This window comes from Silurus meridionalis, chromosome 6, assembly GCF_014805685.1.
Source record: "Silurus meridionalis isolate SWU-2019-XX chromosome 6, ASM1480568v1, whole genome shotgun sequence".
In the NCBI taxonomy this organism is placed as follows: domain Eukaryota; kingdom Metazoa; phylum Chordata; class Actinopteri; order Siluriformes; family Siluridae; genus Silurus; species Silurus meridionalis.
The window spans coordinates 9,891,055-9,912,674 of NC_060889.1; the positions used below are offsets into that span (position 1 = coordinate 9,891,055).

General features: G+C 38.8%; 1 protein-coding gene across 1 annotated transcript; it reads right to left on the reverse strand.

The window, feature by feature from the left end:
• Nucleotides 1-4,624: 4,624 nt before the first annotated feature.
• oprk1 (opioid receptor, kappa 1) lies at nucleotides 4,625-12,893 on the reverse strand. Its single transcript, XM_046851798.1, has 4 exons — nucleotides 12,706-12,893; nucleotides 12,233-12,476; nucleotides 10,119-10,471; nucleotides 4,625-6,439 (listed from the first exon to the last, which is right to left on the reverse strand). Exons 2-4 carry the CDS (start codon nucleotides 12,469-12,471, stop codon nucleotides 5,904-5,906), a joined length of 1,128 nt encoding a protein of 375 aa, XP_046707754.1. The 5' UTR covers nucleotides 12,472-12,476; nucleotides 12,706-12,893; the 3' UTR covers nucleotides 4,625-5,903.
• Nucleotides 12,894-21,620: the final 8,727 nt, after the last annotated feature.

A 21,620-nucleotide genomic window follows, 5' to 3' on the forward strand; every position in this document is an offset into this window, starting at 1 on the left:
AATAGTTTATTCTACTAGTACACTACTAGTAAAAGGTTTCTTTTTTCGGGGGTGGGGTTTCTTGCTTGACTATTAATCAACGAGTAATCAAAAAGAAACAAAGTGTGTATTGGTGAGTATGGGCTTTATCTGAATCTGTAACACTATGGTATAGTAAATATAGGCTATTAAACAGACAATACCCATAACTGGCTAGATGATTGGCACAGATAATAATCTGCTAACAGCACTACAAGCAAAGAAAGCCAAAGCAGTAGAGTCACTTGGTTTGTTCACACAAATGAAAAGACGTGCCTGCTCAAATGTTGTTGTCAAAGCTTAGTAAAAAAAATACCCCTTACAGAAGGAGGTGCCAGAACAGAGAAAATCCTTGATGCATGCATGAAGTGAGATGGTGGGTCCAGCCCGAAGAATACAAGAGCAGAGGTGGATAATATAGGGTGTGATAAGTGCTTACGTATGTTTTGCCTCCACGTTTCTACTCAGCTACCATTGGTAACAAATAGAGACGCTTATGTGCAGCCATAGCATCAAACAAAACACTAATCTGAAATGCCAACTTGCGTGATTTCCACATAATACACTGTGAGGTTGCAGGCTGCCATAAAAGACAGACTTGTGTTTCTTTTAGAGAATAATCTGAATGTTTGGAGGAAATCTGGAGGCTCTTCTTTGAGTGAGTCATGTAAGGCATAATGCATCTTCAAAGAGAAAAGATTTTCAACAGAAAGCAAAGTTATTCTTCAGGGTCATGATAACGAATTAGTGTTTTATAACCGTTACAAGCGACCATGAACCGCTGCTTCCGGCCATCATAGCGCGCCATGGCAACGCCAGCATTAGGGCTGAAACTTCAAGACTGAGCTGTGGTTTAAAAATGACTGCGCACACTGGCACACAAAAGAGAGATGACTAAAGCTCAATTTGAGCTGCTCTTGTCTCCTGCATCGTCATTTCCCTGCCAAACTGAACGAATGTAGCAGCAAGGTGTGTGGATTCGACTGAATTGATTAGACCCACCAGATATGGATCTTTTATCTGACATCCAATCACATGGCTAAAGCTCTTTTGATTTTGAAGGATTGGATCCAAATCATGTGTGGGTTGAAGAGTGCTTCAACTGGAGTGGGAGTGGTCGTAGAAAACACTATTCTTCACGCCTGTAGGTTGTTTGTGCTGTGCTAAATAAAGCTTTCAGATGTAAAGGTAGTTACCATGACAATGCTGGGGACTTTCGGTTCAATAAGCAATACCGTGTGCAATTTGCATTTAACAGATTGATCCTCCTGTCTATTACAGGAGATTGGCAGGTAGCGGGGGACAGCTCCAGGGTCCCTGCTTCGATTCTGAGCTCCGGGTCATTTTCATTGAGGAGTTTCTGTGCATGTTCTCCTCATGTCCGCAAGGATTTCCTCTGGATTATCTGGTTTCCTTCATCCCCCCACGCCACAACATATCACAGGGTAGATTAGCTATTTTAAATTGCCGCTAGGTGTGATTAAGTGTGTCAATGTGCATGGGCATGAAACACTTTGAATGATTATTCCCTGGTATTCCCTTCAGTATGGTTACTACAGATGAATGTATGAATTATAGTGGGAGATTTTTAAAGCTAGAATTTGTACTTATTATACTTATTCTCCATAATCATGTATTTTAATAATAGCATATGTACAATATATAATATAATATGCATATAAATGTAAATGCAGGCAATCGCTTACCAAGCGCTTAATGTATCTCTGTGTAAATGGTTATTTAGCTAAAAAGGAAGTTGTACATTGATGTATACATTTCGATATTAGAGTCAAAGTAGTTGCTTTCGACAAAAATGGAAAGTAAGAAAAAAGAAAGAAGTACTTCTTACAGTATATATTAAAATTAATTCAACACAAATGATTTTATTCTTTTATAACACAGGAATTCAGTGTTTGCAAGTTACATGCAAGCCGTGTAATACTGTAACTACTGGCACAGGTATGACTCGTCCATTAAATTATTTTTAAGCACGCATGCACGTGCACACACACACACATACACACACACACTTCAGTGCAACTTAGAGTAATCAAATCATCTACATTCATGTTTATGACAGGTCGGTGGGAACCATAAAATCCAAAGAAGAACCACATTTACATGGCCAAAGTATGTGAAGTATGAGAACCCTGGAGCTGTGTGATGGCCCCTGCACCACCATCCTGCAGCCCCGACATGGATCAGCAAAAAATATCAGCCACTGTATTTACTTTTTTGTTTGTTTAACAAAAAGAAAGTGCATTCATTAAAATCAATTAAAAAACAGCAATTAATATCAGCATTATCTTATACTGTACAACCACATTACAGTAAGTACAATACAAAAATTTGAGTCTTGCGAGACTGATTTTTTGTTGTTGAGAAAATAAAATATACTATGCTATGGTTAGAATGGATTGTACGAGTATTTTAAGAGCGTGTCGATTTCCAGAGAGCCACAGATGCTATCGCTAAAGATGATCTATCACCGATCCCATTTACATATTCAGCATTTACAGTAATATACAATATTGCATGAGCACTAAACAACGATGACCAAACACATACCGTAAACATGTAAATAGTAAAAATCATTTGCTTAATGTCTTACTATTGTCTAAAGAGTGCTGCTTTAGACAACATCAAAAATTCAAGCATCATTTATCACATATATATGGTTATTTCATATCTTTGAAAAAAGATGAAATCTAGATGAAACAATGACAAATGATACTTCGTTCAAATCTCGCCATGGACTACATAAATGATGCACTGGATTCTGATAAACTAGTATCGATTATATACAACTTAACAACAGATTCAAGTTTTTTTTTTTTTTTTGTAGAGCCCTCTGTCCAAAATGTACATCTAAGATTTGCAGCAAAAGTGTATATATACACTATATGGACAAACGTTTTTTGGGCACCAGACCATAAGATTCATATGTGCTTTTTAAACATTCCCAATTCACATTTATTCCCTATTTGCTGTTATAATAATCTCCACTCTCCTGGGAAGATTTTCCACCAGATTCTCGAGTGGGCTTGTGGACATTTGTGCTCATTCAGCCACAAGGGCTTTAGTAAAGTCAGATATTGATGTAGGTGTGGTGAGGTGGCCTGGGGTGCATTTGATGTTCCAATTCATCCCAAAGATGTTTAGTAGGGTTGAGGTCAGAGCTCTACTGCATGCCACTCAAGATCCATCACATGTAAACATATCTTTATAGAGCTGGCTTTGTGCACAGGGACTTTGTCATGATGGAACAGGTTTGGGTCTCCTAGTTCAAGTGAAGGGAAAATTTCATGCTAATGCATCCAAAGACAACGTATCCCTAATCCTAAAACTTTGTGGTAACAGTTTATAGAAGAACCACTTATGGCTGGTGTCCCAATACTTTTGTCCATATAGTGTTTAGAGATATATCTATATATCTATATTATACATCATTTTTTGATACCTCTTTTGATATCAAATATTTCTAGCGATCACTAAACATGAATTTTATCATTAATAACGAAGAAGCAATTACATTACAGATCATTTTACAAAATGCAGTGAAAATCAGCAGTTCTTAATGTCTATATATATGTTGTAAATGTCTAATATACAATATATGTAATAAATTATATAACATTATTACATTAATATATTTACATTCCTATTAGATTAACATAGCATTATACATAAAACAGATTTTAATAAGACACTGATTTCTAAGGTACGATCATGTTTTCTTGGTGAAATTATAGACCATTAAAAAAAAAGTAAACAATAACTACTGCGCATGTCCGGTCTCAAAGCATTTCCGATGGAGCTATTTTTAAAAGCACGGAGCTGTCAAAAACAAAATCACTGAGCGAAAACAGTACAGTTAATAAGATCATTAATTATAAAGGCTAAAAATAGATCATTAACGTGAAATTCCCGGATCCCTCACACAACTTTTTCAACATTAAACGCTCACCTGAAGTACCGTATCCAGATGTGTATTGTTATCTGGTTGAGATCGAGATCTACACGAGAGAAACGAGAAACATTGATCGTAGTCCAGATGCCTCGAATTACTGCAATTTTTAACACAATGTGGGTGATGTTTATCTTGCGCTTGGAGATTGCTGGATGTCGCAAACGTCGTTTGTTTGGCTCGTCGCTATGGTAACCGGGGGCGTGGTCGTTGCGTTGCTAGCTGAATTGTATTAAATTGTAGGGAATGAAAATGTAAGGATAAATGTAAGACCTGTAGATTATACCACGAGAAGTGTGTGTGTGTGTGTGTGTGTGTGTGTGTGTGTGTGTGTGTGTGTGTGTGTGTGTGAGTGTGTGTGTCCAACAATCACACTCACACACACACATAGATACTTTGCTGTATTCATAATAAATCTGATGTGGTGTTATTGTGTGTTACATTATTAGATGAGATGTATTTTTGTAGTGTGTGTGTGTGTGTGTGTGTTTGTGTGTCTGTGTGAGGGTTGGACTGCAGCTGTGTTGTTTATCACCACATTATCTGTGTAAAGCTGTTAATGTTAATTGTTAAAAGCGCTATACAAATAAAAATGTATATATTGTATTGTATTGTATTGTATTGTATTAATTCGCTGGGACTAATGTATAGTACGAGTTTCGCCTCCTGATGTTCAATAAACCGAGTGTTGTGATCTCCCAAACTTCTTGTGCATTGGTCCGATCTGCAGAGCAAAGCCAAGAAGCCACGCAAATTAATTGTTGTGTTCCATCATAACTTATAGCAAACGTGGTGGTGAAACAGTGTGAGAGAAGATGTGAATGCACCTTCTGGTCACGAATAAACAAGAAGGCGCATGCAATACTGCTGGCTAAGGAAAAAATAATCTAACTGATATTGAATTCGATATTGTTGTATGTTCGAGATCAAATGTGGATCGTTGTGTTTTGTTTTTCGGAAACCGAACCACTTTAATTTTCCGACAGCAACTTGGTTGCTGGTTTGAGAGAGCATAAACAACAGAGCTGAATTAATCACATTATAATCACAAGAATATATAAACTGTCGCTGTGTATAATTCGTATCCCGCCGATGTTTTGAATGTGAGCGTTTGCTAACCGGAACGGATTAAAATACGTCACTTCCTCACATGAACGAATGGCCGTTGAAATGGTCTGTACCATATATATATACAAGATGAATCATTCCCATTCCTTTATAAGAGTTATCCCAATCACCCAATGTCCTCTCATATAGTTCCTTCTTCTTGATGTAGTAAAACCCATTGTATCAGCTTCCTTTGCATCAGGCTCCATTTTCATTAATAATGCACTTAGAATTCTGGGTATTGCTCAGACATGGAGCATCACTTCTAAATGTCAATCTTTTTTTTATTATATTTAATGGACACTGTCTTTGGTCTCTGGCTCAGAAGATATGGCACAGAGGGAACTGGGTAGGAACTAATATTTGAGCCAGAGTTCAGGAACAGGTAGAATTAAATCCTCTTGAAAAAAATCTGCATGGTGTAGATGTTTCTAAAAAGCGGCACTGCAGGCAAATCAGCTGATTTGGCTGAGCATAGGATGTGGTGTCTCTTTAATTCCTTAACAACATCAGTTCATCGCCAGAAAACTTCAGAATATAAAGCTCTTCTGAATCCTTTAAGTCCTCGGGGTAATAAAACCGTATTGAGATATCTATGAGAACATTGAAAATGAAAATTTCGGTTGAATGAAATGCTGAATTTTGACACGGCATTATGGAACGATGTTGATGTGCTTTCCTAATGCTGCGGCTCTCGCACCTAAAAGGCCCATCTTGATCTGTGTCCTTCTCAGATGGTGGTGGTGATCTGTGTCAATCCCAGGTCATTGGAGATTTCCAGGCCTTGAAAGGAGGAGAGCTCCACAGCTAGTCATACTGATCTGCCACGGCCCCCCTCGCCCTTGCCCTCTGCCTGGCACGTGTGCTCGCGGAGAGTGCTCCTGACCCGTGACACCCCCACGCCGTCCGCCTTGCTCCGAGTAAGACAGCAGAAATCGCGGAAACATCGCTTGAAATTCTCATCCAGAAAGGCATACAGGATGGGGTTGAGGCTGCTGTTGGTGTAACCGAGCGCCACACAGAAGAAGTAGGCGCCCATGACAGCCGTAGTCTCAGGCACTTCGGGTGCCAGCGCCTTCACCAGGATGAAGATATGAATGGGCGTCCAGCACACGACGAACACAGCCACCACCACTAGAACAAGACGAGTGATGCGCCGCAGATTACGGTCCTTCTCACGGGAACCCGACAGCAGACGGACGCTTTTCAAGCGCAACACCATCAGCGTGTAACACACGCTAATGATAAGCAGGGGTGCCACAAAAGCAAAGACAAATACACAGATCTTCATTAGTGTGTCCCAGTAGACATAAGGATCAGGAAACTGGAGAGCACACTCTGTGGTGCCTAAGGGAAAAAAATAAAGGAACAAAAGGTCATCTCTGCTTGGAGAACTCTCATTACTGTGAAAAAAGAACTTCAACAGAATCATGTTTGGAAGATGGAACAATCTCGATTATAAAATTGGAAAGATGTGCTTAGCCCTTTATTTTTTTACTCTTAACTGTGATACTCTGTTTAGGTCAAAAGGACCCTCCCCAGCGACACAACAGCCTAAGATTTATTACATATTACCAAGATGAAGGGATACAAATCTGTTTTTTTTATTTAATTTTCAGCCAATTTCATATGTGGTTTGAAATTTGATACATATACAATATGTGACCATGAAACATGAATTAGAACGGTCAGATAACAATTCACATGTGGTCTTCACCCGGTGTTGGCAAAATAACAGTTGCAATCTATTCAGTGGAAGGATGAAGAAATCAGTGAATTTCTTGATGTTTGTGCTGAAAGCTGGAAAGAAGCTAATAAAAATAAGTAGTGTTCAAAACAATTGCCCTAAAAAAATTATGAGCTTCATTAGACTGGTACAATCTTATTAAAAACAGATCATTTATGCATATCTAAGTAATAAATAAACAAACAAATACATAAAAAAATAAAAGCGAATTGCACAACTATGTGCTAATGAGATTAGGATTTAGAATCCATTAAAATCCATTAATATGACTTTAATCTCTTAATATGGGATATATTTTCAGAAATTCAATTGCAGTTTGTATACAGAGTTAACAGGCCATTAGGGTGCACTCTTAGTGTCGGTCCCAAGCCCGGATAAATAAGCGGGGTTACGTTAGGAAGTTGAACCCAGCGTAAAACACCGGATCTACAGAGACGGCAGGAAAAGGAGCAGTGTAGGAGAGTAGAGGTTCGGGTTGGTAGTTTAAATGTTGGTACTATGACGGGTAAAGGGAGAGAGGTAGCTGATATGATGGAGAGGAGAAAGGTAGATACGTTGTGTGTTCAGGAGACCAAGTGGAAAGGAGTAAGGCCAGGAACATTGGAGGTGGATTTAAACTGTTTTATCATGGTGTGGATGGAGAGAGAAATGGTGTAGGGGTGATTCTGAAGGAAGAATACAGTAAGAGTGTAGTGGAGGTGAAGAGAGTTTTTGATAGGGTGATAAACGTGAAGCTGGAAGTTGAAAGAGTGATGATAAATGTCATCAGTGCTTATGCTCCACAAGTGGGTTGTGAGATGGAGGAGAAGGAAAAATTCTGGAGTGAGTTAGATGAAGTGGTAGAAGGTGTACCTAGGAAGGAACGATTGGTGATTGGGGCAGACTTTAATGGGCATGTAGGTGAAGGGAACAGAGGTGATGAGGAGGTGATGGGTAGGTATGGCCTTAAGGAGAGGAATGTGGAAGGGCAAAAAAAAAAGAGAGAAAAGTAGGCAGGAGTACAAGGAGATGTGGCAGCAGGTAAAGAGGGATGTGGCGAAAGCCAAGGAAAAGGCATATGAGGAGCTGTATGAGAGGTTGGACACTAAGGAAGGAGAAAAGGATTTATACCGATTGGCCAGGCAGAGGGACTGAGCTGGGAAGAATGTGCTGCAAGTTAGAGCAACAAAGGATGCAGATAAAAATGTGTTGACTACTGAGGAGAGTGTGTTGAGAAGATGGAGGGAGTATTTTGAGCAGCTGATGAACGAGGAAAATGAGAGAGAGAGAAGGTTGGAAGGTGAGGAGATGGTGAAGCAGGAAGTGGATAGGATTAGTAAGGAAGAAGTGAGAGCAGCGATTAAGAGGATGAAGAGTGGAAAGTCGGTTGAACCAGATGGATGTCTGCAGTGGTCAGTATCTATCAAAAGTGGTCCCAGGAAGGAACAGTGGTGAACCGGCGACAGGGTCATGGGTGGCCAAGTATCATTGATGTACGTGGGGAGGGAAGGCTGGTCAGTGTGGTCCAATCCAACAGCTCAAATTGCTGAAGAATGTAATGCTGTTAATGCTCAATGGGTCAGAACTGTTGGCACGGCACCGACACGTTAGCACGTCAGAAAACAAATGTTTATTTTTAAAAAATAAATTTATTTGAAAATAATTTAACATACAGCCATTATTGCAAAATAGCTGGCAACAAAAGTGATCGTTGTTAACGCTGTCTTTAAAGCATCAATATTTTGCGTGAGCACCATCATTATCCAGCACTGCCTTAATCCTACTGGGCATGAAATTCACCAGAGCTGCACAGGTTGTTGCTGGGATCCTCTCCACTCCTCCATAATGACACTCCCGACGGAGCTGCTGGAAGTTAGACACATGGCGTTTTCCAGCTTCCGCCTGAAGATGCCCCACAGGTGCTCAGTAGGGTGCAGGTCTGGAGACATACTTGGCCATTCCATCACCTTTACCCTCAGCTTCCTCAGCCTCATGATGCCACCAGCATGCTGGACTGTAGACAAGACACAATTATCTTGGTACTCCTCACCAGGGCATCACCACACATGCTGGACACCATCGGAGTTAAACAAGTTTATCTTAGTCTCATCAGACCACAGGACATGGTTTCAGTAATTCATGCTCTTGGACAGGACATCTTCAACAAACCGTTTGTGGGCTTTCTTGTGAGCCAGCTTCAGAAGAGGCTTCCTTCTTGGACGACATCCATGCAAACCGACTTGTTGCAGTGTGCAGCGTACGGTCTGATCACTGCCTTGCGAAGGCCTGTTTCAAGTGGAACCGGTTTTGGAAAACCTCTGTACTATAACTCCTTTTCAGATTGTTACAGATATTTAACTTTATTTAACTTTTATCTTTGTGGAGAGCAACTATTCTAATTCTCAAATCCTCAGAGTTCTTTGCCATAAGGTGCCATGTTAAACATCCAGTGTTCAGGATCAGAGAATTGTACTTAAAGCACCAAATAACTTTAACTGCTCTGTTACAAGATAGACAACTTTGTATTGTCCTGTCAAGCAGACAAAATCATGAACATGATGAATAGGTCAGGTGGCTTTGCATGATGAAGCGATGCACAGCTGTTATCACTTAGGGGTGTACTCACTTTTGTTGCCAGCTATTTTGATGATAATGGCTGTATAAGCTCCAAATCTAATTTCTTTAGTATTGTTCCTTGATAAATATATACTAAAAATAATTGCTGAAAGGTGAAAGGTATTTTGTTATTGACTAAATACTTATTTTCCACCATAATTTGCAAATAAATTTTTTTAAAATCAGACAATGTGATTTTCTGGATTTTTTTCTCATTTTGTCTCTTATAGTTGAAGTGTACCTATGATGATAGGCCTCTCTCATCTTTTTAAGTGGGAGAACTTGCACAATTGGTGACTAAATACTTTTTTGCCCCACTGTATATATAAAAGGTCCATAGTTCAAATCCCTGCACCAACAGGTTGGCCACTGTTGGGCCCTTGAGCAAGGCCCTTAACCCTCAAATGCTTGGTGGTATGAACAAGATAAATTAAATTCGTTCTGTATTTGGCGTCTGCCAAGTACCGTAAATGTAATAACTGTTTTTTAGAAATATACATGTCAAATGTGATTCCTGTTACATTCTATCTGTTAGTTATTTAGACATACACCTGCCCTTAGGGAATGGTGTGTATTTATGTATGTTATATTTCTAGGAATGCTAATAATGTCTATGAAGATTTATTATTGACATGGATGGATTAATCAATGCATGTTATAGTTAGTCTTTAAGATGCCAATTACCATTGTTGGTCTGAGTACTGCCGAGGACCAGAGCTGGGATGCCAGCAGCCGAAGATAAAACCCAGATGAGGATGTTGATGATCTTGGCCTTGACGGGTGTGCGGAAATCCAGCGCCTTGACCGGGTGACACACGGCCACGTAGCGGTCGACGCTCATCATGGTGAGGGTGAGGATGCTGGTGAACATGTTGTAGTAATCAATGGAGATGAAGACCTTGCAGACCACCTCTCCGAAAGGCCATGAGTTGAGCAGGTAGTCAGTGCTTTGAAAGGGCATAGTGGTGGTCACAAGGGCGTCGGCTACTGCCAGGTTGAAGATGTAGATATTGGTGGCTGTTTTCATCTTAGTGTATCTATGAGAACATTAAAAAAAGAAATGAGGGAACAAAGTACTATAGAACATGAAGTAGCAAGCAAGAAATGCATTTCTATGATTAATACATTTGTCATTTGCCACAAAAAAATATGCATATATATCTATTAGCACTATTACTATTAATTTAGATCTGAAGAACAATGCTGGTCATTATGGGTTTAGAGATTTAGAGAAGAGTTACATTAGGCTTCATCTTGCCTATACAAAATATATCTTTCCTATATGACATTTTATACATGATTTTCATATTATGACAATTTTCCTTTACACATGATTTGATTATTTTTACTTGAGATCTTTCAGAAAATTACATTTTTTGTTCATTGTCTTACATTTTTCACATGTGATTTTACCCAAATAAATGATTTGGTTTTTTTTGTTTAATATTTTCTATATGATTTACATATGATTCGATTTTTGTCACCACATCACGTTTTTTCATTATTAAATATTATTAATAAATGCATTATAATAAACCTTAATTATATACATGAATCATTTATCCTCATGTGATTTTACACCAAAGCTTTAATTTTTTTTACACAACTTTTCTTAAATTAATAATAATAATAATAATAATAATAATTAGCATTTTACATGCAATTAATCATCATGTTATATTACATGCTTAATCTTATATCACTATGTTTTCCCACGATTCATTTATTTTCATCGTTGCACATCTGATGATTACGTGAGCAAAATATTTTCAAGTGACCATTTTTGTTTACATGCAAAACTACACATAATTAATTTAATTTCATGCTATTTTTTCACATTTTCCATGTGTTTTCTTTCCATATATTTTTTTACATCACTTCCAGATGTTTCTTACATAATCAAGTGTGAAATGTACAGCACTGTTTTTTTTATTCTTCCTTTTAAAAAAGATAAGAACTAAACATTTGAGTGATTCTATAGATTCATTTAAGCTGCGCAGTTTGACTGGTACCAGTTTGATTGTTTTTAGTTGCTGGAGTGGTACCATCAAGGGACCATCAAACGGTTTGTACATTAAGTATATACATTATGGTTTTACACCAAAAAAAGAATGAGATTCATGTAAGTGTATTGTTTCTAAACTTGTATCTTGCCCCCTCATGGCTCCTGGGCCCTTGGTTACATCCTGAGCTATCTGTGTCTGTGCGCTCTTCATATTCATGTGGGTTTCTGCTGGGTTCCTCTAATTTCATCTAACATAGCTGGATTGCCTATGCTAAATTATCCTTGTTGTAATCTTATGGTACTTTGGATTGAGTCTCATACCTGCTGTTCTCAGCATCCTCCAAAGTGTTTATTAGTTAACCGGTTAGTGAATGAATAAAAACATTGCTATAAATGCAAACATCCATATTAAATGTGGATCCCTGACGGCTGGTACAAAATCAAATATATACCAAATTTTTCAAGGGAAGATTTTTGCCCACTTTGAGTCTCTTAATGAATTTCGACATCCACTAGGGGGTGCCCAAACACCAATTTACAAATATTGTTCTTGGATCTTCGGTCAGACTTTTTTTTTTTCTCCTTAATGCAAATATTTCCAAGAACAAAAATAAATAAAGTTTATGAAATCAACGTGGACTACGATTTTAGGTTATATTCCAGGTAAACTAAACACACACACACACACACACACACACACACACACACACACACACACACAAAACCCACTCTGCCCTCTACAGTCAAGGACCTCAGGCTTGATGTATATTTATTTATTAATTTATCTTCTTACCTTATAATGACATACATCACCAGGCAGTTTCCCACCAGGCCGACAACGAACACCACGGAGTAGACAGCTGTGATGACAGGCACGATGGGGGAGAGGCTCTCGACCTCGCTTGGCCAGCTCTCATTCCCTGAGGAGTTCAGAGGCGCTTCTGAAAGCGAGTCCAAGTTCACCAAACAGTCCTCAACACCCGCAGACGCGCACTGATCCTCCTTAAAGATCTGCATCACGCTGATATCCATCTCCTCTAAAGACAAACGTGGGGCAAAAAAAAAAAAAAGCGTCTGTTAAATTAGGGATTTTTTTTTCAAATTTTATTAATCATATTTGAAATAAATGAAAAATAAAAAGACTGATTATGAAAAATGATGACAGCAGATGATGACTACATGTAGGTGACCAACAACACCAAAAGAAAATACATTATAGAGCAAGAGTGCAACACCTACATATAATAGGAAGCAATATGATCTTACCGTGCAGTCTGTTAAAATAGGTGAGAAAGTCTCCGAGGCGACCAAATAAAAATAAGGAGTTTGGATTGCGTGGTTTGTCCCCGCACAGGATGCGTTTTCCACACGCACTGGCGCTATAGAGGCGCTCCAGCTGTGGCCGCCTGATGACATCAGAGCGCAGCGCACCGACTGAACCGCCCGCAGAGACACACACCGACTCTCAATGAAGTTTTGGAGCGAATCGACAGCAAGTGTTTGCAGTGTGGGTTTGCTGTTTTGTTCCGTTCTGGGGGCTTTTCTGTAAATAGAAGAAGGAAAAATTACTGAAATGCTTCTCAGTCTTTCCTGGATGGGGTCCTGAACCTGGTACATCTTCAGAACAAACACACACACACACACACACACACACACACACAATACCTGCTCTCTTGAGCACATCTTGTGTACCTATAAGCAATTCTTTCTACACCCTCAGAAAACAGTATTTTAAGGAGCATTACCTTGAACTTACCTTAAGAGTTATAATTTACATGTTCAGTTCATGCATCTGCACACACACACACACACACTAAAAACACAAAAGATATTGTTTTGAAGGCTGCACATCACAGAGCTACTTCTTTTCCAAGAATGCAAAAGAAACTCCGGTTTGTCCTTTCTATACAGTATATCAGTACTATGTATAACCATAAAACAGATGGCTTTCCTGTCAGGAATAGGTTCCACGGTTGCACAGCAGCAGGCAGCACTGCTGCCTCACAGCCCTGGGGGCTCAGGTTCAATCGTTCTGAGAGAGTGACTGTTCTGAAGAGTGGCTGTGCCTGTTCTCCCTTGTGTCCATGTAGGTTTCTCGCCACCCCCTGATAAAAACATTCCAGGAGAATGTGTGTATGCATAATGCTCAGTGATAGACTGGAAATTTGTTCCCAGGATGCATTTTCTGTCTCGCTCCCAGTGTGTATCGCACCTGTGTATATCAGAATGCAGAAGTGCTTAAATGGGTTCCAAATTGATTTCTGTTCAACATTGTACATTTGGATTCTCATTGTGAAAACATAATAATTCTACACTGTATTGAAGTTTGCAGACACCTGGTCATAAGTTTGGTATGTGCTTTTTGAGCATCGCATTCCATATTTAGTCCCAATTTGCTTCTTATAATTCCTTCTGGGAAGATGTTCCACTAGATTTTGGAGTGTGCATGTGAACATTTGTGTTTGTCAGCCACAAGGGTGTAAGTAAAGTCAGGTGTACTGGTGTAGGAGGTCTGGGGTGCAGTCAGCATTCCTATTCATCCCACAAGTGTTCAGTAGGGATGAGATCAGAGCTCTACAGCAGGCCACTCAAGATCTTCCACTCCAAACCATGTAAACCATATCTTCATGTAGCTCGCTTTGTGCATCGCCATGCTGGAACTGGTTCAGGTTTCAAGTGAATGAAAATCTTTATGTCCTATACAATTGTGTGCTTTCGGCTTTGTGGTAACAGTTTGGAGAAGAACCACGTATAGCAGGAAAGGTCAGGGGTCCCAATACTTTTGTCCATATAGTGTATCTTCTGTAGTGTACCACTGACATCACCATGTTGCCTGAAATTTTCTCACACAATCAGAGTTATACTGTATATGCAAGCAGCATTCTATTTCACCCAACCAGCAATATATAGTCTATTGCTAATCACTAGCAATATCACGAGGACACATCATAGCAAAGGCATTACACCACTGCGATGCATAATGCTAACTATGTACAACGTTTACAAAATGCCTGGTAGGAGTGGTGCTATGGTCAGTGCACATCCAAAACGAATACCCTGTGAGCATGTCTTTGTCCTTAAGCCATGATTGTTTACTGACGTTAGCCCAACCATGCCGAACTAATTACCCCTAATAATGCAACCTCCGTGAGATAACCTCCAGAGTATATCTGGATATCAGTACTGGGTTGAGTGGGTTTTTAATTGACCAGTCCATAGCGAACATTTGTGAAGAACCCTAATTAGGAAGCCATGGTAATGGTGCAGTCATAAATAAACAAATACACATCCAAACATATACATGTACTCAGCAGTTAAACTGAAGTTGAAGCTCAGGGGAGATCAGTGGCTCCACAATGTTCGGTTTCTGTGATGATGAATGGAGCTGAGCCCTGTAACAATAATTTAATGGAAATGTAATTTATGGCACAATGGTAACAAAGCTGGTGGATATGATGTAGTAGCCGTTTATGCTGCTTTATGCTGCACTGCATCCATTTCATAGAGGCATTTTTGTGCCCATTTAAATCAGTTCCTAAAGCTTATGTTTATGTTCGAGCTTTTATTAGCAAAATGTATTTATTTGATTAGCTACAAAAGAAGGATCTTTGTCTGAAATGAACCAGACAACAAAATACAGAATATACTGTACATACTGTATATAAAATTCGACATCACAATAAAGAAAACATTTGAAATGAAATGGATACTGGTACCAGACGATGGTTAAAAATTTTAGAAACTGCTGTTCTCCTCGGATGTTCAAACAGAACAGTCGCTGGAGTTTATAGAGACTGGTGTGAAATATAATAACATCAATGGTGAGAGCTCCAGGGTCCATGGTTGAATCCTGAGTTCTGGTTTTATCCAGTGTGGTGTTTCTGTGCATGTTGTCCCCTTGATCACATGGGCATTTTCCTTTGTTTTCTCCCATAGATAAAACATTGCCTTTACCTCAGTTTGTTACATTTTCTACAGAGGATAGTTTTTTTCCTTTCCATTTGGTAAGCTGCTTTGTTCTCCCTGCTGTTCAGTTTTATTTATCTTTCTCTTTCTCTCACTCTCTCAAACACTCTCTCTCTCTTTTCACTGATTTCCTTATAATCTGGGGAGCACAGTGGTGCCACATGGACGTAGGACTCCTAAGTGTGAATACAGAATGCATTAATCAGCTGAAAGTTAAGGTGGTCTGTCCGGTCCTCGGATTCTTCTGACTCATTCTATGATGCTAGCATGTGTTCATTCTTTCAGATAATGTTGAATTATCAGCCGTCAAGGAATCAGAACGGTCAATAATCTCTCCCAAGGTGGGCCTATTCATGGACATCCTCACAAAGGAGTAGCCCAGGAGTGAAATATAGGCCAGGCACAGATGCCAGTGTAAAAACCACATTGACATTCAGGCTTCTTCCTGGTAGAGTCAAGACAGGGTGCTGGTAGAGGATGCAATTACCTGTAACTGGCTTTTTCGACTGTTTTCTGGTTTCTTAGGGAGGCGGTAGCCCGGTGGTTAAGGTCCTCAGTTACTACCGTAATTTCCAGACAATAAAGCGCACCCTTATATAAGCCACTGAATTTTACAAATATTTTTATTTTGAACAGAAATAAGCCACAACTGTCTATAAGCCGCACACTGAAACTAATAAACTTTACACAGGCTTTAACGAAAGACACTAAATGCAATATGTTGCTCTTCTATTAGGAGCATGTCACTGCATTCTCCCGGTATTACTGCGTGTGTGTGCGTGTGAGACTGAGGATTATGTTCTTATTATTTTCTGATGCTCATTTCTAAGTTTCTTTGACTAACCTGTAACGCTGTTGGCAAAAAAATAAAAAAGCACGAGTTTTGGAAACCTGTCTGTGCTTATATGATTTATGTTGCAACTGGAGTTAGCGAGCTCTCCCTTCACCCAGACTCAACGCGCTACAACGGCTTGTATCTAAACAGTAGCCTACCAAAAAAGTCATTGTTCACTGTCTTCCTCCTTCCTTTCACAACTACAGTGGTTCCTTGACCTACGAGTGCATTAATGTACGAGTTTTCCGAGGTACGAGCGGTCACTCGGTCGATTTTTTTGCTTTGTTACGCAAGCAAAAAATTGAGGTACGAGCTCGAGACGCCGCTGCTAGATGGCGAAGCGAAGCCAGAAAGCGAAGATTGTGACGAAAATTAAGATAAGCAAAGAAGAAAAAGTAAAAATTGTAAAGTTTAGGGATACGTAGTGTACAGGAGCAATAGTAAAAAACACCCCACCGGCATTTTCGTTAGCTCAAGTCGTCTCAACTCCAAGGAAATTACACTGAATAAAACCTTATTATATCTTTACATACTCTTTCTATTATGTTTTTATACAAGATTTGTTATTTAGAAATGTATTGTCTAATTTAATATCATAAAACATAAAAACGGGGTGTCATTTTGAGGGTTGGAACGGATTAATGCCATTTTAAGTATTTTCAATATGGAAAACTGATTTGATGTGCGAGCAAATGGAGATATGAGCTCGTCCACGGAACGAATTAAACTCGTAGGTCAAGGTACCACTGTATTTCTCTGGGGAGTTTATCTTTTGTCATCGTCGTGCACCACCGGTGAAAGTTTTTTCTCCCGATGCCGTGCAGCTCAGAACACAGGTGAGGTGCGTTTTTTCGTTTCCGTTCGGAAATTTCATTGGTCTAATGTTATGTCGCTCAGTATTTTTGGTTTGAAGTTTGTGAAAACGGGAAAAACACAGGAAATCAATAAATAAGCCGCTTCGTTGTTTAAGCTGCGGGGTTCAAAACGTGGGAAAAAAGTAGCGGAAGGTCGGGGGTTCAAGCCCCGGTATCTCCCTTAACTCTCTGCGCTTCAGGGGCACTGTATTATGGTTGACCCTGCACGCGGCCTCCAGCTTTCCAACAAGCTGGGATATACGAAGGAAGGTTTTTCACTGTGCTGTAAATGTATACAGGTATGTGACAAATAAAGGCAATTCTATTTTATTCTTACAGATCTGCTTTTCCCAGGAGGCGGAGAATTTTGGTATCTTCAGTCTGGCTGTGTTTGATCCATTGGAGTGAATGACTGTAGGATTTTTACTTGTGACTTCTTTTAAGCGTATGCATGATAATCTGAAATAGGCTTCTCTAAAAGCAGCAGAGGAAACTGTCTACTCTGAACTTTCTGCACTAATTGCCTTGTATGCCAGATTGGTGGTCAGATCACTCTGAGGTGACCTTTTTCCATAACACGATTGGCCATATTAGCTGGTTTTAACTGGCCTTGCAGCCTTCATGACAATGAACCCACTTCTTGCCTAAACATTGGGTCACTAAATGCACAGGAAGTGGCAGCTACTCCATTCCAGAAATGCCATTCATGAGCCCTTGTCACTCAGCAGTGGGACCATGCGGTTTACAAAGTGACTCTTATTTTGTTCTAATTAAATATTTTTAATACAAAGAACACCTGCTCCTTAGCAGGGGAGGGTTGACTTTAGGCACAGCAAGTGTCAGGTGAAAATGATGGCTCTTATGACAGCTTGCATCTGTCCCTTGGTCTGTCTTTTGAATTGGGCACATGTTAAAAGCAACTTTGACTACAAGAGTTTGTGCACCCAGCTACTACCAGCAGTTATTTTCTATTACATCAGTAAATTAACTACTTAATAAGCTCTCCAGGCTAAAACCAGTGTTTATAAATTAGCAAAATGGAAGCATTATAAAGTAAATTAATCCACTGGTTATTTCTTCTTACACCCTGCACAAATTTCACCTTCAAGTAATAACCTTCATAAAGTTGTATATAATTTGGGTTATACAAACTATTATTAAATCAGAAATATAAATAAGACTATTTATTTGCTATTCATTTGATGTTTTATATATATATATATATATATATATATATATATATATATATATATATATATATATATATATATAACACCCCTTGATATTCTCAACAATATTCTGTAAATTTGACCTTGTTAAATGTAGATCTGGGTCTAGTTGCTATAGTGAAGATTTATCTTCAGTATGTCCACTACATAAATCAGCCTTTATATATTCAAACTCTTATCATGGCACGTTGTGTATTCTGTAGATCTTGTCTGAACGGACAATCTAAAGTATCCTTTTTAGGTTTTGTAGGCTGTTCATGAGAAATCATGTCTGAGGCAAATGAATGGTAATTATGTCTGAATTGTTTGAATTGTAGCTATTTATATGTTTTGTTGGTGGTGTGATTTAATCCTATGGATAACCTTTTGTGTTGGAAAATAAATTTCAGTATAATACTGTATATTTATTGTAACTCTCTCTAAAAATTAAAAATACTTATACAAAATAATAATTAATAATCAGTGTCTAATCTAATAGAGAATGCTAAATAGTATTGTGGAGTCGCACGAAGAAACAGCAGACCTGCTTTTATAAATGCCGATGAATCATGGCTGTCGTCTGGTGAGCGATTTTGAGTACAAACTCATCAGGACATCAGGAAAAGGCGTGTGTTTTTCTTTCGCCCGCTGAAAAGTTTTCATTAATTTGAACAAATTCTTCATTGCAGAACAAAAGCCTGCGGTTTGAAGGCTGCATATGTGAGCTACAGTGGTATTGTTACTGTTGCACAGATCTCTGTGCAACAGTCTTAGACTCAGACTTACTGCTAAATCTCAGTTTAATCTGTACAATTAATGAATCATCCAGGCATACGTTATGAGCTATGTACGAAATTTTGACATCAACAAACCTCTCTCTTATAATCCTGCCAGCGCTGACGATCATGCCATGATGCGCGTCTGGCTAGCTCGTGTCAAAAATGCCACGGGTGTTGTAGTAGGTAAAGGCCACATGTGTCAAGCACGGTTTCATTGTTTCAAGGAACACCACATGGCACTTTAGCAGAAGTGTAGCAGCCACCGCCTACTACCTGCTGCCAATTAGGAAGCATCAGCCTGTCTGGATGTGCTAATGAACATGTAGTAAATACCATTTTCTGATCTTTAAAAAAAAAGCATTATATTTAAGCAGCATTTATAAGTAGGAGGTTTATCATAATGCAAAACAAGACGAGTCTAGTGGAGGCTGAAAAGTAAAATAAGGATTTTTTGCACCCAAAATGGTGTTTCTCTCTCTCTCTCTCTCTCTCTCTCTCATTTTTATTACAGGATATTAGGAAGATAGCAACATTTGATCAGACTAGCATATGAGATCATGCTTGAAAGCAATGCAATTTGCAACACCATTATATTACCATTTTTAGATATTGAGGCCAAACAATGAGCAGAATAAACTTGAATTTTAATATATTTATTTCTTTTTCAAATCTTCCAAGGACTGCACCAAAAACCAACAAATAATCTAGTATGTTTCATACAGATTGGTATTAATGTACTGGTTCTGTGTATGACGTGCAGCAGACGCTCCGTATAAACCTCGGTCTAACAGAAACAAACAAACAATAAAAGTGCTTTAACAAAGATTTATAAAATCATTCATATTTTATTACTATAAACTATAACTAAGGATGTGTCTGTATTTTTTTGTACTACAGGAAGGCTTAAGCACAAAGGGCCGAAGCTTTCCTGTTTCTGCAGTTTTGTTGTTGTTGTTGTTGTTGTTGTTAAATCAAGAGAGTGGGAAAGAAGAGGCAAGTAAGGGAATAACTCGTTTGTTGTGTGGACCTTTCATGACATTACATGTAACTATAAGATACAGAAAAATGAGCAAAAGAGCCAACAGGTTCAGAGCAGGGTTTTCCATCCACCATCACACTACTGAACTCTACACTACACCGTTAGAACACTGTATAAACACCGTGCATAACTTCTGTACTGTTGTACATACAATGAACATATTGCATATGGTAAATTAATATATACCCCTTTACTATGTACACATGTTGTGCCTTACACACATCTGCACTAATATTTGATTTATAAGTATGTGTCTATATATACACCTTACATACTGTACATCCTGCCAAATATTTCACGTATACATATATTTAGTGTACTCGATTATTCAGCTTTTAGCACAATATTTTTCCATGCAATACCTTTACAACAGTGTCTGCACATTTATCACTCCTATAGTCTTTATATTTACTTACTGTACATATGTTTAGATATAAATCTATCTATCTATCTATCTATCTATCTATCTATCTATCTATCTATCTATCTATCTATCTATCTATCTATCTATCTATCTATCATGTACAGCATATCTTGTTATAAATTAAATACGATAAATCATGCTATTTTGGGAATAAGAGAACCCCCCAGCCCCAGACCCCCTTAGTTTTTAGGTTCTTTATCTGCACTCGAAACAATCTGCTTCCTGCAACAAGTCCTCGAGTGCTCCATGTTTGTTTAGCGGCTGAGCGTTAAGTTAAAACCTACAATACAGACAAATTCACGAGTTATAACAATATGTGACACAGCGGCATCTACATAAACGGATCTCTTTTACATCTTAAATGGCAACTTTGTCACTGACTTAACAAAAATAGGAGGCTCTGATTAACATGGTCGCATTGTGGCTTGGATGTAACCATGGATACAGGGCAGTAATGTGTTTTTGCTCAGACAGTTGGGACTTTTGTTAAAGACAAGCCACAGTCATCGAGGGGGGATAGTAAAATCATGATGTGGAGGGAAGAAAAAAAAAAAAAAAAAAACACACTTCATGACACAATTAGAAATGAAAAATCTTTCGCTTTCAACCCTTTATAATCCCGAACCTTATCGCGAATAACACCTGTGATGATCTTACGTGCCGAGTAAGATGAAGCTTAGCGAACTAGAAAATCGCACAGGGACAAATGAAGAGCCACGGTTGCTAATGGCCTCCTTCTCGTGCATGTGGCCCTCTGCCATATTGATTTAACCTAAGCATGCCACTAATGGACCAGAACACTGTATATGACTATTAAATGTCCCGCTTCACCCTTTTCTCCCCTTTAACCAATATAAGGTGAAGATGACATGTTGCTAAGAGACTGGTATTTTTCGTGTCATGTGCTTTATTGTTCCTGCACTCATTTCTCGTCCGATGTAAGGGAATATCGAGGCAGACGGAAGCTTCATTTAGCTTTTATTTTAAAAGGTCGAACAAAAAACTGAGGTAAAAAAGAGACAATTGTCGAGTCAAGTGTTCTTCACTCACCTTTGAGGCTCAATTCAAGTTGCTGA